Source organism: Gracilinanus agilis, chromosome 3 (assembly GCF_016433145.1).
Source record: "Gracilinanus agilis isolate LMUSP501 chromosome 3, AgileGrace, whole genome shotgun sequence".
Taxonomy (NCBI): Eukaryota; Metazoa; Chordata; class Mammalia; order Didelphimorphia; family Didelphidae; genus Gracilinanus; species Gracilinanus agilis.
Window position 1 is genome coordinate 228,971,759 of NC_058132.1, and position 17,680 is coordinate 228,989,438.

The following is a 17,680-nucleotide window of genomic DNA, read 5'->3' on the forward strand; positions in this document are numbered from 1 at the left end:
TCCCAAAGTGGGCGCTACCGCCCCTTGGTGGGTGCTGCAGCAATCCAGGGAGCTGGTGATGGCCACAGGTGCATTTATCTTTCCTATTAATTGCTATTAAAATTTTAAAAAAATTAATTTCCAGGGTGCTAAATAATATTTTTTTCTGGAAAGGGGGCGGTAGGCCAAAAAAGTTTGGGAACCACTGTTTTAAATGAAGGTAGTACATGGGTTGAATCTTGAAAGAAAGTTTCTAAAAGATGGAGGAGAGGAAGGAGAGGAAAGAGGACATATGCCAAGGCAGAGGATTGATGGATAGAATGCTGAGTTTGTGTACATTAAATTGGTTGCATAAAATAGTGCATGACATTAGTGGCTGGAGGAAGGAAATTACTCAAGATGAGATTTCATTTTTAGAGGGAATTTCCCCTGGGGAAACCCCTTCTCTCAATCCTGCATTACTAACAAGGACAATTAAAAGAACTCTCATTTATACAGTGCTTTGACATTTACATAGCCTTTTATATACATTTACTCACTTTATCCTGACAACAACTTATTTGAAAGAGAAGAAACTATGACACAGCAAAGTTCATCAACACATTCAGGGTCACTGAGCTAGTAAAAAAATGATTCAAACAAAGTAAGGTCTCCCTAACTACAATTCCTGAGCTTTAAGCATTATACCACCCAGCTGACAATTCTCTGCTACCTGTAGTGGCAACTCTCAATAGTCAGAAAGTTTCCTGGACTTTGAGAGGTTAAGTGCCTTGTCCAGAGTCACATGATCATTAGATGTGACAGGTAATATGTGAACTCGGGTTTTCCTGACTCTTAAACCTATCCTGCACAATTAAAAAAGACTTAGATCCATTTAAACTTCAAAGGACAGCTGATTTTTTAGATAAGCAGAAAATTCCCTATAATTAGTTAAAATGGCACCCTTTGAAATTTTTAGAGTGGAGAGAGAGTCTAAGCAGAGATTTGCTTTACTTTACTCTTCTCTGGGATAAATATCTCACATTCTTTCAACCAATAATAGAATGACATGAACTTGAAATTTTATTACCATTCTGGAGAACCTCTTATCAACACTTAAACTCATGGCTTATTAATGTCCCTTCTAAAACATGACAATGGGAAATATATCTGGCATTCTGTTATTGATCATTTGGACAAATATTGTCTCCTGGTGAAAGAAATATTAGAGAGATTAAATTATGCTTCAGAAAGTTGGTTAGTGAACAAAGGAACTAATGAACTGTGGTTCTCTAGAGTGTCTTTTGTTTTAATCTAGGTCACAGAGAGCAGAACTTCCTTACTTCAACAGATCTGGAAACTTACTGGCAAATTCTTGACCAGTCACTGACTGACATTTTTCCAAACTCCATGCATAACTAACTCCTCTCCACCTTTCTTTCACTGCAATAATGCATGAATATGTTAGCAATATCACAACACAACTTATTTTACAACAGGTGCATTGTGGGTTAGTGACTCCTCCATCTTGAGGTCAGAAATGTGAAATTTTCTGTTTGGAACACAATTCTTAGACATTTAAGAATTTCTTTATTCTCATCCCAGGCATGGTTTTATATGGGACCCATCTTTGGAAAATAGACAAACAATTACAAACTAAGTTATGAATGGACTATTTTAGCTACAGAGTTTTTAAGAGACATCAATTTCTCCTAGATTGGATTTGGTAGATACTCTAATTTCAACAGCAGCCCATTTATAAATCACCTCAGGATGGAATTTTTACAGCTATATAGTCATTTATTTCATATTAATTCTCAATATTGCTCATCTTTACCTTCAAAATTTGGGGAAGAGGGAAGGAGGATACACTTCAAGAGTTTTCTTTCCCTTATGGTTGTTTTGCTCACCTTCAAAGAGGCCCAATGGCATGGAGTAATGTCTTGACTTGGATTTAAATGAGGCAAAGTTAACTCAAAGTCATCATCCTCACTCTCTCTCCTAGAGTCATACAAGTTCAGTGGCAGGAAAAAAGTCAGGAGGACTGGCAATGGACCAGGATGCAATATCTGACCTTGACATCTTCATTGTCTGATCAAGCTCTGATTATTACATAGCACTTACTTCAGCCACCTTCATGGCCTTTGGAACAAACTTCTGCTAGTGAAAATCTTCTAGTGCTTGGGGTAGGCATCCTTCTGTGTCACCAACTCATTTGAGGTCTGTCAGTTATCCTCAATCTAGTTCAGCCCATCTGCTAAGATGGTTAAACCAAGGTGTGCATGCTGGGTGTTCTACAGCTTCTTGGAGCCACAGGTGAGAGTTGGGTGACAGGTAGATGCCAAAGGTGAATGAGAAGCCCTGAAAAGGGTTTGTCAAGCCCTTATACCAGAGATGCTAGTCCTCTTTGAGCACCCCACAGAAGCCCCTTATACACTGATAACAGGGACACAGTGTAAAATCTGAGAAGGTGATTTGACTAAAGGGATGAAAGATCTAGTTTCAAATTCTTACTTAGTCATGACTATAACCCTATCTCACATCTCTTTGGGGGCTTTGTAGTTAATAAAATGTTTTTCTTACCAGAGCCACATGAGGTAGCTTCAACAAGAATTGTTTTTACAATTTAACAAATAAGGAAGCTATGGAAGAGCCAGAAGAAAGGGCTGGCAAAAGTCATTCAGGTACTAAGAGTAAGGGATAGCACTGAAACTAGAATTCCTGGCTTCCCACGTCCAGAGCCCTTTCCACTACTGCCTCTTTCTGAACATGTTTTGTTTTAATCATCTATAAAATGGGAAAAATACATACTTCCTGCCTCATAGGGTTGTCGTGAGTAAAGTATTTTGAAAAAGACTAAGTGCTACATAAAGGTGAAGAGTCAATCAATTAAGTGGTAAGCATCCTACTATATTCTAGTGTGCTCCAGTGAGTGATTCGGCACCTGTATCACCACAGATCTTTATGTTGTCATTACTGGGTGCTATATTTTTCCAATAAGGATAATTCTTCCCAATTGAACATGACAGTTTAAAATTTGGTGCTGGGGGAGATCATGTACTTTCAAAAAATGCAAACCCTTCAAAAAGATGTAAAAGTTTGTTTCTTCAAGTAAAATTGGTTTTTTGTCATTTTTTTCTTTCAAATATTAAGGAATCAGTTAAGGTTAGAGGTTCCATGGCATCCTATATTTTTACTTAGTACAGTATTTTTTGAGAATGCACTAGCTCCAAGGTTCACAATGTGTGACATCTATATTTATTAAGGTTGTTCTTGTACTATATTTGTTTTCACAGCTTGTGACAGGAAAAATCCTTAGAGTTTCCTTTGTAAAGAAGGCTAAAGAGAATAACATCTCATATGCTCTGGGTTTCTAAGAATTCTGTGTCTACGTGGTACTGTTTTATAAAGAGACATTTAAAAAGTGGTTACAGATTCACAATTATGTTCAATAAAAGCACTTTAAAGGGAAATAAAAATAAAATTAAAAGATAAACTGTACATTCTGGTTTCTTATACTTTTTTTAAAAACTCAAACTCTTGGGGCAGCTGGATGGCTCATTAGATTGAGAGTCAGGCCAAGAACCAGGAGATCCTGGGTTCAAATCTGGCCTCAGACACTTCCTAGCTGTGTGTACCTGGGTAAGTCACTTAACCCCCATTGCCTAGCTCTTACCTCTATTCTGCCTGGGAACCAATACACAGTATTAATTCTAAGATATAAAGTAAGGGTTTAAAAAGGAAAAAAAATCCTCAAACTCAATGTCATTAGATATTCAGGAATGTTAGAATAACTATAAAACCTAAATGTGTCTTTTTTTTAAATATCATTTCCAAAATATTTCTTTACTGGAAATGTTCTTTAGGAAAACTAAAAAAAATTAGATTCAGGAAATGGATCATATACAAAAATCAATTTCTTTTTTTCCCCTTATTTTTTCCTAGTAATAGTGCAACTGGGCATTTTTATGTCTACTGCCATTATAAACCAGATCAGAATATAGGAATCAGAATTTATAACACAAAACATAAGTTGCAAGCATACATCTATTCCCTAGCTTTTTATGTTTGTATTAAATCTGCATTTTCTAATTCTTATATATATTCTTTGAATTGTGATAGGTGTCATTTATTTTCATTTCTTGAAAAATCTTGCATTTGAAACAAGTCATATGGTAATGTTAACATTCTACTAAGGGACACTTTATTATTAATTCACCAAAATTAATGGGAGCAGCATTAGTAAAACTACACAGTTATATTAAAATCTCCTCTTACCATGTTTCATTAGGCTATAAAATGTTCTACCATAGGCTTTTCATTAGTTTCCTACCTTAAAAACACTGGTACACAATTTAAGAAAGCTTGTAGGGACCTCTTTACATAGCTACTTCCTGTTTTTGACATATTATTTAGAGGAAAGGAAGCCCTTTGTTTGAGAATGCAGTTATTCAAAAATCAAAATAATAAATGATACACATAATAGAATGCTTCTATTACAATCCAAATATTCTCTTGAACAAAAATTATTTTGCTAATGATTAATGATATTAAGATTTGTAAGGAGAGAAAGAGAGGCTTTTTGAAGAACTCTACTTTGAGATTTTATTAGAAATTCTCCAGTAATCTCAGATAGTCTGATGTTGATAGAAATAAATTAATATCTGAATTTTTTTCAGTTTTTTAGAATACATGTCAATAACTATATAGAGTAATGTGAACAATTTTATAAGTCCATCAGGTATACATAATGTTCTTGGATGTAAGGATTTACTATTTTCTGACTGAAATAATTTATTGATGACAAAAGGGGCAGAATTAAGGTTAAATATGTTAGAGAAAACAGGAAAAGAAGTCTTGCGGAGGAAAAGTATTTAAGCAAAGATGGCTAATATTCTGTTTCCCAGTATTTATTTTACATCTGACTAACATGAGAAATTCAAGAGTGATAAGTTGGGAAACCCTGATTCCTAGAATTATTTGGGATGAGGGGACAATTTCATTTTGCCTATTCTTGCTAGATTTTTGTACCTCACCATACGACAGAAGTGAATCATTTCACACAAGAGAACTATTTTGGGGAAGAGTAGGGTCATTCAAGACCAAACCTCAGTCATAAATCCTTAGCAGAAAAGTATTAAATGGTAAAGTAAATGTCTAAGAGATGGGTCACTGGAAGACAGAGTCTATACTGCTAAGTGTGGCCAGGAAGAGATCACTGAAGAAAAATGTTTTGCTGTTTGGAAGAGATGACATAAAGGCTCTACCTTTGTGTTTCCCAGGGCTATCATCTAATGCCAAAAAAGTAGATATGCCTCAGAACTCATCAAAGGGAAGTAATCTAGAAAAACTTTGCAGATGTCAGGCTGGGAGTCCTCTCAAAGAAACTGACATTGTCTAGATGGCCCTGGAAAGGTGAAGCAATCAACAGAGAAGTGGCCTCACTCAGCAGGAGAGTGAAAGACTCAGAAAAGCAGTTGCCCAAGTACAGTAACCTGCTCAGAAATAATTCCATCCATCAGTAACTTGGGATGCTGACCACAGTTCTGAGTTTTGAGTTTCCCAGGCACACGTCCCCAACCCATTTGCCTTTTTGCTAAAGTTTTATAAATTTGTTCTTACTCTTCCCCCTCAGAAACCCCACACATTGTTGGGAGAGTGTGTTCCAGTTGCATAGGCAGGATATAATGTTATAATTATTCTCATTTTACAATCTGCTTAGTAAATAGTTTTGATTAAGACTTAATAGTGTTGGGGGCAGCTGGGTGGTCCAGTGGATTGAGAGCCAGAGACAGGAGGTCCTAGATTCAAATCTGGCCTCAGACACTTCCCAGCTGTGTGACCCTGGGCAAGTCACTTAACCTCCATTGCCTAGCCCTTAGCACTCCTCAGCCTTAGAAGCAATACATAGTACTGATTCTAAGACAAAAGGTAAGGGTTAAAAAAAAACAACTTAATGATGTCAATTTGGAAACACACCGATAATGTTAGACCCAGAAATACAATTGCTGGTACTGTTTCCCAAGGAGATCAGGGAGAGAGGTAACGTAAAGAACTCATATATTCCAAAATATTTATAGCAGCTCTCTTTGTTCTTGCAAAGAATTGGAAATCAAGAAAATGCCCTTCAGCTGAGGAATGGCTAAAGAAATGATGGTATAAGATTATGATGGAATCTTAATATGTTCTAAGAAATGATGAGCAGACTGATTATTTTTAAAAAATAAAAAAAAGAACTTGGGAAAACTACACAGAATAATGAACAGTGAAATCAGTAGAACCAGGAGAACATTATATACAGCCACAGAATTAATGCTGGAAAAATAAACTGTGAATGTTACCTCAAGAAAGTGAACAAAAAGGTAAAACATGAAATATTTAAGTTATATGTGTATGTTGGTCTCTCTGACAATATCATCTGTAATGTAGAGAGGGTGGAAAGTGAATGGGCTTCTTGTAGACAGGATTTATTATGTAGATATGAAGAAAAGTAGAACATATAGGAAATTTGTGATTTCATTTGCATACAATTTTCTTTTCCTATTTATGTGGAAATGCTTGTTTTGGTTTTGTAAAATTTGATAAAAGAAAGGAAGAAAAAATAAAGTGTTATATGTAAAAAGGAAATAAAAATCCAGGTAGAATGGATTTATATCCAAAAATAAAAATAAAAAATAAAATAAAAGAAGATTTAATAGTCTAAGGAAGCTTAGGAGAGCCAGGCCTAAAGTTGGGAGATCCTGGGTTCAAATCTGGCCTCAGACACTTCCCAGCTGTGTGACCCTGGGCAAGTCACTTGATCCCCATTGCCTACCTTTACCACTCTTCTGCATTGGAACCAATACACAATATTGATTCTAAGTCAGAAGATAAGAGTTTTTTTAAAAGTTAATTGTGTAGGCTAATTTAGGCTAATTTATAAATGAAAAACACAATACTAGGGGGCTCTTGAATAACACAAAAGTCTTCTTCTCACCAAGCTTACATTTAGGATCCTGAGAGAGTAACTAGAGTGGAGTGACTATTCCCTCTGGGAAAGATGCAGGTTCTTGAGGTCATTTCCAGTATAGCATACCATCAACACACATTTAGGTTCTGCTTGCAGGGTACCACTGAGTACAGCTAATTAATCATTTTTAACTGTGGTTTTGATCCTTGCTCAATATTCAGGAGGATTTAACACTATTTGTTTCACTGGCTGATTTACCACAGCTATAGTTACTCCCCCATATTCTGGGAGACTATTAAATTAAATACTTGTAAAAGTAATAGTAAAGTGTCAGGCCAAGAGAGCTATTGTTCATCAAGCTAGAGATGGTTTGTGGCTCATGCCTTCATCAAGCTCATTTTGCTATCACATTCTTTGGACAACAAACAGCAAGGCAATGGGGATTAAGAGACTTTCTTAGGGTCACACAGTTAGGAAGAATCTGAGGTCAGATTTGAACCCAAGACCTCTCATCTCTGGGCCTGACTCTCAATCAACTGAGCCACCCAGCTGCTCCATGTTGTTTGTTTTTTAATCTTGGCTACACTGATTTTGTTTATGCAGAAACTTTCAAATTTAATATAGTCATCCTTATCTGTTTCACACCTCAAAATGTTCTTTCAATCTTGTTTTCCCCTAAATTCTGTCCTTATCCATGGCATGACACATAAAATGTTCTGTGCTCTCCTTGTCTGTTTATGGTGCCACTCTTTATTTCTAAATCATGTTTACATTTTGATTTTAACTTGGTATAAGATGTGAGGAGTTGATCTATTCCTAATTTCTGCCAAACTAATTTCCCAGTTTTCTAGCAGTCTTTGTCACATAGTGAGTTCTTTTAAATGCTTGAATCTCTGGAGTTTGCCAAACATTAGCTTACTTGGTCATTTACCATTGCATGTTGATTGAACTTCCACTCTATTTCTTAGCCAGCACCGTATTGTTTTGATGGTTGCTGCTTTATAATATAGTTTAAAATTGAATACAGCTAAGCCACATTTCTTTATTTTCCCCCCACTAATTCCTTTGATATTTCTAGGTCTTTCATTCTTCTAAATGAATTTTGTTATTTTTTCTAGCTCTATGAAATAATTTTTGAGTAGTTTGATTGGTATGTCATTGAAGAAGTAAATTAATTTAGGAAGAATTTTCATTCTTATTATAGTGGCTCAGCCTACCCATGTGCAATTAATGTTTTTCCAGTTGTTTACATCTGATTTTATTTGTGTGGAAAACGTTTTGTAGTTGTGATCATAGAGTTCCTGGGTATGTCTTGGTAAGGAAAACTACACACGTACATTTTACTCATATAAGATCTTTGAGAACAATAGTAGGGTTTTGTAGGGGATATTTTTGCAAGTTGCTATAAATTTAGAAAAAAACTAAATTAACCTCAATTGATTTTCCTCTTTGGATAAAAGTGATGCAAACATGACCTCTATTAGAATGTCTGTACTCACAATTTACATGTACTTCTAGAACTGGTCCTTCCCACCAACCTCAATTGCTATGTGCTACTTATAAAATCACACAATCTCAGGACTGGAGGAGAGTCTAAAGGTGATTTAGTCAATCAATATATGACAATAGAATCTCTTCCACAAATTATCCAGCAAATGGCCATCCAACATCTTTTTTTTAACCCTTACTTTCTTAGTAACAACTTTAAGACAGAAGGGCAAGGGCTAGAAAAACTGGGCAAAATAATTTGACCAATCACACACCTAGGAAGTGTGTGAGGACAGATTGGTCCTGGTCCTCCCAAATCTAGGACTGATTCTCTATCCACTGCGCCACCTCATTACCCCATCTGATCTCTTCTTACAGGCCCTTAGTGAAGGGAAATTCCCTCTTTGTAAGGCAATCCACTATAATTTTGTATAGTTCAAATTATTAGGAAGTTTTGCCAGCTATAAAACCTAAACTCATCTCTTCCCAAGTTCCACATATTGCTTCTAATTCTGCCCTGTGAAAAGAAGCAGACTAAGACTAATTCCTTTTTTACATGACAATTTTTCAAGTTCTTGGAGAGAAGTATCAAGTTCCTCTAAGTCTTTTCTTAATTGGCATCTAGATGACTCAATGTATTAAGTGCTAGGCCTAAATTCAGAAAGATTTGAATTTAAATCCAGCCTTGGACACTCAAAATCTAGGTAATCCTGGGCAATTCATTTAACTTCTCTCTTCCTCTTTTCTTGATCTGTAAAATAGAAATAATAATACCTATATCCCAGGTTTATGACAAGAATAAAATAAAAATATTTCTAGAATGCTTTGTAAATCTTAAGGGGCTTCATAAATGCTAGCTGCTGTTATTGTTATCATTATCATTATTATTATTATAATTATAGTCAACACCATTAAGTCCTTCAGTTAATTATACAGCAAGTCAGTGATGGCATTCATGATCTTGGTTTCCCACCTCTGGACATTTAAGTTTATCAACATCCTTCCAAAAATATGGTTCCTGGGGCTGAATATAGTATTCTAGATGTGGTCTGATAGGGCTAAAGTTTAGCAGAATAATCTCTAGTCTTGGCTACTATGATTTTCTCATTGGAATCTAAACTTCTAAGAGTTTGCTGGCTCTCACATCACATTACTGACTCACATTGAGTTTGTAGTTCATTGAAAACACCCAGATACCATGTTTTCCCCTTTCTCACATCTTGTATGCACAAAGTTAATTTTTTTTTAATCCAAGGATCAGACTTGACATTTATCCCTGTTCCAATGCCCCTAACTAATTTCAAATTTCAGTCCAACATTCTGTCCTGCTGAGACCTTTTTGAATCTTTATTCGATCATCCAGTGTGAAGTAATACTGCCAACTTCATGTCATTTGCAAAATAATTCCAAGAGAAACTAGAAAACCAGAAAAACTATTACAAAATCGCTTTGGCTCTGGATTCACTAGTTTTACCTCCCCTAGTCCAAACCCTTTTCAGAGATTCCTGGAGCCAGACATATAAAATTAAGCATAGATTCCCTTTGGTTATGTCTCAGACTCAGTTTCCTCAGCTAAAAATTGAGGAGTTTAATACAATATCTTCTTTATAAAGATGAAGCAATCAATTGAAATGTAACATGCTAAATATATGTCATGTTTTAAGCATAAGAAAAAAATAATCCTATCTGGAGGTTGAGGTAGAATTATTTCTATCACTCCCCAGGCAGAGCAGGGGCCAAATAAGCATGGTATAAATAAATACCATCCTAAAGTTATATATGATTTTAACAGTATTTGATTTGTTAGTTACACGTATTAGAGATCTTCATTTCTTATTCACTGCATCTTCTTCGTCTAGGCAAATAGGCTTTAAAAATTATTGATTGTATTGCCCAGCATGGAAACTGGCAACTGGTTTGTAATCCACTTTATATTTGTGAATTCTGTAAGAATTAAAATTTAGTTATTAGCTATATATTAAAATTATGTGGCCGCCAGGAATCAACAATTCAAGTTGATTCCGTAATTAAATCAGACCCAAGTCAGCATCGGGTTGAAGAGTTTATTTACAATCAGGAAGGTAAGTAGGGATAAAGAGAAGAGGGAGGTTAGAGGTCTAAATAAATGAAGCTGTAAGCCGCAAGGCCCAACAGCCGGATAGGCAGAGTTTAGAATTGGCCCAGCTAGGCCAAGGAAGCCAGCCTAACTTACCCACGTGACAATACAGAGCATAAGCTGTCTGTGGTCTCAGGAGATGCTTCTTCCTCTAGTTCCAGACGGCAACTGCCCCCACAGGAAGTTCACTCACTTACTTAAAGAGATAGTGTCTTTCATCACTTCCTGTGGTCCACCTCTAATTCAAATGGACAAATGGCAGTTTCTACATTGATTTGGACTGCCCAAAGGGCAGTCCCTTATTCTTGATTTGTTACTTATTGTCACGTGTGGGTAACTCGTCTCCCCTCCCCACTAAGGGAGGTGGGAGTGACATCATTAGCACGCCTGGGTTGAGTAGATTTTTGACTATTAATGGGATAGAGATAATTTCTATTTACACAATTCCTACTGACCTCTAATCTCTCTTTACATAGAAAGGAACTGGGAAACATTTTGCCAACCTATTATCACCCTTTCCTAATAATCTACATATTTCATTCTGTTCAAGCACTGTAATTTATAGTAATTAGTTGTCTTTACTATTTTTACATATTATGGAAACCAACAATATAGTTTTATTGTATGTGTCATTTCACAACACTTTTTCCCCATAGTGTGATCATCAGTCTCATATTCATAGTAGTGTCTCTTCGTATGAAAAAAAAATGAAACTATATACATTTTGGGCCATTTCTCAGAGATATGATACAAAGAAGAAGAATGGAATATTTGAGATTTCAAGTAAAATGACCATTTTCTTATAAGCAGGTAATCATTTCAAATATTCTCTTTAATTTCTCCTCCTTCATCCCTCTCTTTCTCCCTCTCTCCTTTCCTTCTTTCCTTCCTTTATTCTTTTCTTCCTCCCTATAATCTTTCCTTCCTTCCTTTCTCCTTCATTATTTATCTTTTTATTTCCTCTAAATACTTTCTTTTGCTTTGCATTACAGTCTTTGTCAGTCCCTCTATAGGGTAATATATTCATCTCAGAGTACCACATTTTAAGAAGAACATTAATAAGAAAGGTGTTGAGAGATGGCTGACTAGGATAGTAAAGAGCATAAATTATGCTTTATAATTAGTGATAGGTGGAGAAAGAACATTTAACATGTAAAAAAAAAGACTTTGCAGGGTATAGAGGTATGATATCAGTTTTCAAATATTTAAAAGACTATCATACAGAAAAGAGATTAAAATTGGTCTGCTTGTGTCCCCACAGAACAAAATATTAAATCCAAATTGCAAGAATGAAAATTTCTTCATTGTAACCAACAAAACATTTATTAAGCTTATTCCCAGTAATATTCAAACAGATATTAACCTATATTTCACTGCCATTGCTGCTGCTATTTTTGTTATTGTTCAGGTTTTGCTCTTGACCTGGTCCAAGGTCACATAGCTTATGTGTGTCAAAGACAAGTCTTAATCCTAGGTCTTTCAAATATGATCCAAAATCCATTGCTGCCTTTTTAGATTGAATTCAGGTTTTATCAAACGCCTCTCTCTGTCACTGCACATGTGCTGAACATTGACATACTAGATAAAAAATCAGGAATAAGATTCTTACTAAAGGGTCAGGGATGTTTTGGAGGAAATGATGTATCCTCCCTCCCCTTAAAAAGCTCCTTAGAGGATTCTTAGAAATAGGGCAGAAAGGGGAAAACTAACATGCAGGGGTTTAGCTTTTAGACGGTGTGCCTATGGGAAGAAGAGAGTCTCCTGAGTAATCTCAATCTTTAAAAGGTAGAATAACTACTGTCAACAAGGATGCAAACTAAATAGGAGCTCAGCCCTTTGGAATTCTGTACTTGTTAACAGAAATATGCCCCCAGTGATGATCAATTGTACTTTCTTAGCTAAAGAATTATAAAACCTGTGGGTCTCTACTCTTCTAATGACATCTATACATATTTCAGAAATAAATTTGAATTCATATTTAACTTTAAGAAACCCTAGGATTAAAATTGCTGTTCTTGGATTCATATTACTACTCTCCATAATTTTCACTTTCCGTTTTAAACACCTCACCTTTATTCACAGTCTAATTAAACTTTTAAATAAATTAGTGAAGCTCTGTGAATCTGTACTTTTCTTTGAGATTGTGAAAAGTAACAAAGCAGAGAATTTTACAGGATTCCCTATGGGCTAAAATAATATTTATGCTGTCAATAAGCAATGGGAATAAATCTAACGAGACCATTACAGAATAGTATATAGTGCCTCTTAATTACCTACTTTGTTTCATAATCCATGCAGGGTCTAAAATGGGCACAAAATGAATATTTAATGTGAATTTTATGAAATAGACTGCTATAAAATGGAATAATGTTTATCTACAAAATATTCCAAAGGACAACTAAAGGCATTAGAGTATTTAAAAAGAGAAGAAAGACAATAATTTATTAAATGCTTACTATTTACCAGAATTTTTAATATGAAGAAGTCTTCAATCATAATATAATAATCTCCAAAAATTTTTTTTTCTTTAGGAAAATTATTATTTATATGTAGTTGCTAGCTCTGCTTAATTCATCAGTGTATTTGATAAGGATGTCAATTTGCGAAGGATACCAAATAAAATAAGTTCAGTAACAGAACATTTAATACTATTTCCATTCTCTCATTCACACAAGTTTGAAATCTCTGATTATCTTTGACTTTTTCCTTTCTCTCACCCCTCAAAATCCTATTAATAGTAAAAAAATAATCCTGTCAATTCTCCTATTGCCATCTCTTTCAAGTCCTTCTCCATTTGCACTTTTCCATTTCTACTACTTTTGTGAAATTCTGTATCTTATACAACTATAGCTTCCAACAACCTACCTACTCCCAGTCTCTCCTCTCCCTAATGGATTCTGCAAGATATTATCAGACTTATTCTCCTAAAATACCATTCTAATCATGTCATTCTGCTCTCAAACTTTCAATTTCTTCCTATTTGTACAAGGTGAAATCTATCCACAAGTATATGAATATCCATTATTCCTCTACACAAGCTTTCTACTGCCACAAAACTCCGTGTGTCGTGTGTGTGTGTGTGTGTGTGTGTGTGTGTATGTGTGTGTGTGTGTGTGTGTGTGTGTGTCCCCTTTGCTTTTGTAACCTTTTTTTTGTCATGGCTTTTTACTTTTGTGCCCACCTTTACCCCCTTACCATTTCAACCTATTGAAATCAAACCCATGGTTCAATGTGTTGCTCAAAGGTCATGTTATTTTATAAAGTCTTCCCTTCAGAGAGAAGCAACATTTTTTCTTCCTTTGAACTCCTGTATTTTTTTCCTTTACCATTTTTTGCCATCTAGCAATTTTTGCTCTAGGAAACAGTCTGTCTTTTATTTCCCACTGTCATACAATCTCAGAATTGGAAGAAGGCTTAGGACAACCTATATACAAATAAGAATCCCTTTCTATAATCTCTGATAATTGAGCATCCAGCCTTAACTTGAAGACTTCTTGTGAGGAAGAATCTACTACCTTTAAAAAGAGCCCATTACATAAAAAATATTCTGTAATCTCTATGAGAACAAGAACCAGATTTGTATTGCCTTCAGTACCTAGAACAATACTTTGATCACAAAGATCTGTCAAATTGACTCTGATAGATTCTACTTACAATATGACCCTTGGAAATCTTAGCAAACTTGGTTTACCATAGACCAGCGAAATAGTCACAAATTCAACCCAGAAATTAAGGCAACCAGAAAGCCTCTATTGGCCCCATATGATTACCCTAACTCCTAAAAAGAAAGATCTCTTCAAAATTCCAAGGACATTTTAAAGTTTCCTTCTTGTTTATATGTGAGCCAGCTGTAAGAAAATCTTGAAATGATCTAGAGACCTGCAATTAGATCATATACTGAATCAGGGCATATTATAAAGTAGATAGAATTCCTTATTTCATTTGACACTTGGTTGTGTCAATTATGTATGCATTTAAAGTTAATTAACTTAAGGTTAATTAATTGTTCTTTTCAATAAAGTTATTTAACAACTTGAAAGGTATAAAAACACTATCATTACAGCAAACTATTAATTTTACTGCTTTTGTATGAGATATAACTTGCAAACAGATGTCCATACCCTTTAAAAAATAATTCTCTAGTTCCAGTTTCTGACTTCACACAATGCTGTATTATCTGCAGAAAAGAACATCCATGTTAGAAGTAGATGGTATTAAGTCATTCATTTAATTAAACCTGGCTTTAATAAAGACAATCAATCACCATGTACACTTTGCAATAAAATTCATAGAGATCTTGGTGACTTCAGTTATCCTAGTTTCACATAGCAACTACATTCCTCCATTTGCTGCCCAGTCAGCAGGAAACTCCTACTGTTGCTGCACTTTAGAAAAATCTCACTGCTAAGCACCAACTTTGGAAGTAGTTTTGCCAGGACCGACCTTTAAAGCTCCTGTTACCTACTGCTGATTCAGATGTTAGAACAGCATTTCTAGAGATACTGTACCCAAACATCATTGACTTTCTCATCCCTGCTCAAAACAATGCTCATTTATCCTCGGAAATATACTCCCAAAGCCAATCTCAACATTCTCTTTTCCCTAGCTTACTGATTCCACGATAACAATATTCCTACAGCCTCCCACTGTGTTTGACCTCACTCCCATTACAACTTCAAAGGTTTGCTGCATGTGCTCTTTCTACTCAATCACATTTATTCATACATCTGTAAATCCTTTTCTCATTTCTTCCACTTTGAAATTCACACATTTATATTAACTGAAAAAAATATTTTAGGTTAGATGCTCACAATAACTTTCCCAAAAAGCATTTTCCCCTTAGCAAACCTTTTAAAATAGAGTTGTTTAAAAGGCCTGTTTACTCTTGCTCTTGGTTGCCAATAAGCAAATGCTAATGCTAGGAGAAACTGGATATGGCTTCATCATTCAGAGCCTGGTCCATTAAAATGCAGTAACTTGAATAAACATGCCCCAGAAAGAAAGCAGGGTTTCTTTTTAGTTTGTTCTCTTGTTCTCCATTCCAGAGATAATAAAATGTTCACAATGTGTACATTAAAAATACAACAGTCCCTTTCTCAAATGTTTAGAGTCCTGCTCTACCCTTGTTTTCTCTGTTATAAATTAAAATGCAATCAAGAATAATATGTTGATTATTCCATTTTTATGATGTCACAATCATACAGAAAACAGTATTCAAGACATTGATCTGATTTGCCACCAAAATCACTTCAGGAAAATATATGTAGGGAGGAAAACTTTAAACTATACATTTATTAGAGATAACAATTCTATTTCAAAGACAATCATGCATGTCTGAGGATCACTTGTTTGGGGGCAATAAAACATGTCTTTCAGAGAAAGAATGAACCTTATCATTTAATAACAAAAAGAAAAGGAAAAGGACTCTTTCAGCAAAATGAGCAAAGCAAGAAGAGCCAAAAACTCACACCTGCAGCACTTTACCAAAGCAAAGCACAAGCTTCCAAAAAAGAGCCCAGCAGCATGGGTCTCAGCCAGATTTATCTCACAAGCCCCTCTACGTCAAATGAGTACGTAACTTAAAAGGATGCTGGGAATGTAGCTCAGGTGTGGCAAATTTTCCACCTGCACAAAGTGTAGCATAATTCATATCCTCTAGTCATTCAAATGTGTTTTTTCTAGGAAACGGTTATATTGAATTAATATTTCTTAAAACAAAACTGAGCTATAATATTGTAGCATAGCAAAATGAAGTAAGAAGTGCCTTTACCTTTGCATTATAGGGAATATAATGTTTCGATAAAGCCTCAGGAGTATGCATCCAAGTTTTATCTGTAATGAAGGATAGTAGCACTTGATTAAACATATATTAACTCTCATATTCATGTGTTTATGATCTGTTAAGTGGTATGATGAGCATGGTTGCCCAAGTTAAAATATATTCAAAGAAATACACATGTGGAACTAAAAGGAATCTTAGAGGTCACATAGCCCAACCTCCCCCATTTTAGAGATAAAATAATTTAAGACCAGGGAGGTTAAAAGACTTGCCCAAGATTATACTCATAATGTCAGAGGCAGGATTTGAACCCATGTAGTCTGATTGCAGAACCAATGAACACAATTAATTACCTAAATTATATAGTTGAAGGATATACTCTTTAGTGAAGTTTTTCCTTTTTTGTGGAATATTGGGGAGGGAGGAAGCAGTTTCTGAGATACATGGCCAATTCCCAGAGGTCCTTCACAAGGGTATACAGTATGTGTCTCCATAATTCCTTCTTCTTTCATGGGAAAACAAAGAATTTTTTCTTGTTCTTACTACAGACTGGAATATTTGTAATTGCATTGGCTTTTATTTACAGCTCTACCTTCATTCCTAGCCTTGTCCTCTCCTTCACTGACTTCCATGAGTGAAAAAGTAGCATGATATAAAGAAGGGAGTCAAGTGTTCTGGTCTGTCCTGAATAATGAAGAGGAAGTCAGTCTCAGGCTCTCTAATTTCTATTACTATCAATCAGATTCTTTCTGTACTTCATCTAGAGAGCAAAGAGGGAAATAAAAGAAGTTGGCTGGCCAGTTTGAGAAGAACAAGTTTGGGAGTTCTTCAAACCTACAGAGAAATTTAAAAAGAAAGCTTCATTTACATTAAAAAAAAAACAAAGATAACCTTTTAGTGTGAAACTTATGAATGCTAATACTCTTTTTCTTAATTGTTTTTCATTTCCATGTTGTTCCAGTTTGGAGGTCAGAATAGATTTCCATCCAAAATACTGTTACATAGTGATAAAATTATAAATTCCCAAGCATTTTAAGGGTTAATAAGATTTCGTGGGTTTGTATGGGAACATGACTGCTGTGTAAGACCTTCTCTGGAGAAATGAGTTCCTGTTCCCACATAAATAGGGAAAGACTCTTATCTAAAACTAGCATTTCCTCTAGAAATATATTCTATAGAAATGATGCTTCATATTTGCCAGATTGCTTGCCTTTAAAAATGGTAATAGCTTTTATTCATGTCATATTTTACATTTTCAAATCACTTTACATATGCTATTCTGTTTTCCTCATAGCAAACCTATGAAGTAATAAGTACTACTAGTATTACCTCCATTTTTATGAAATAACAAAAGTATGACTTGGAACTTGGGCTTTCATGATCCTGACTT

At 35.1% G+C, this 17,680-nt stretch overlaps 1 protein-coding gene across 4 annotated transcripts in view; it reads right to left on the minus strand.

Annotated features, from left to right (window-relative positions):
* The window catches only part of GULP1 (GULP PTB domain containing engulfment adaptor 1), a 154,703-nt gene that overhangs the window by 128,811 nt on the left and 8,212 nt on the right, over window positions 1–17,680 (minus strand). For all 4 annotated transcript variants that reach the window (XM_044669716.1, XM_044669715.1, XM_044669714.1 and 1 more), the window contains exon 2: window positions 16,282–16,343. In XM_044669716.1, coding sequence (XP_044525651.1) covers window positions 16,282–16,343 — 62 coding nt within the window. The remainder of the gene's footprint in view (window positions 1–16,281; window positions 16,344–17,680) is intronic.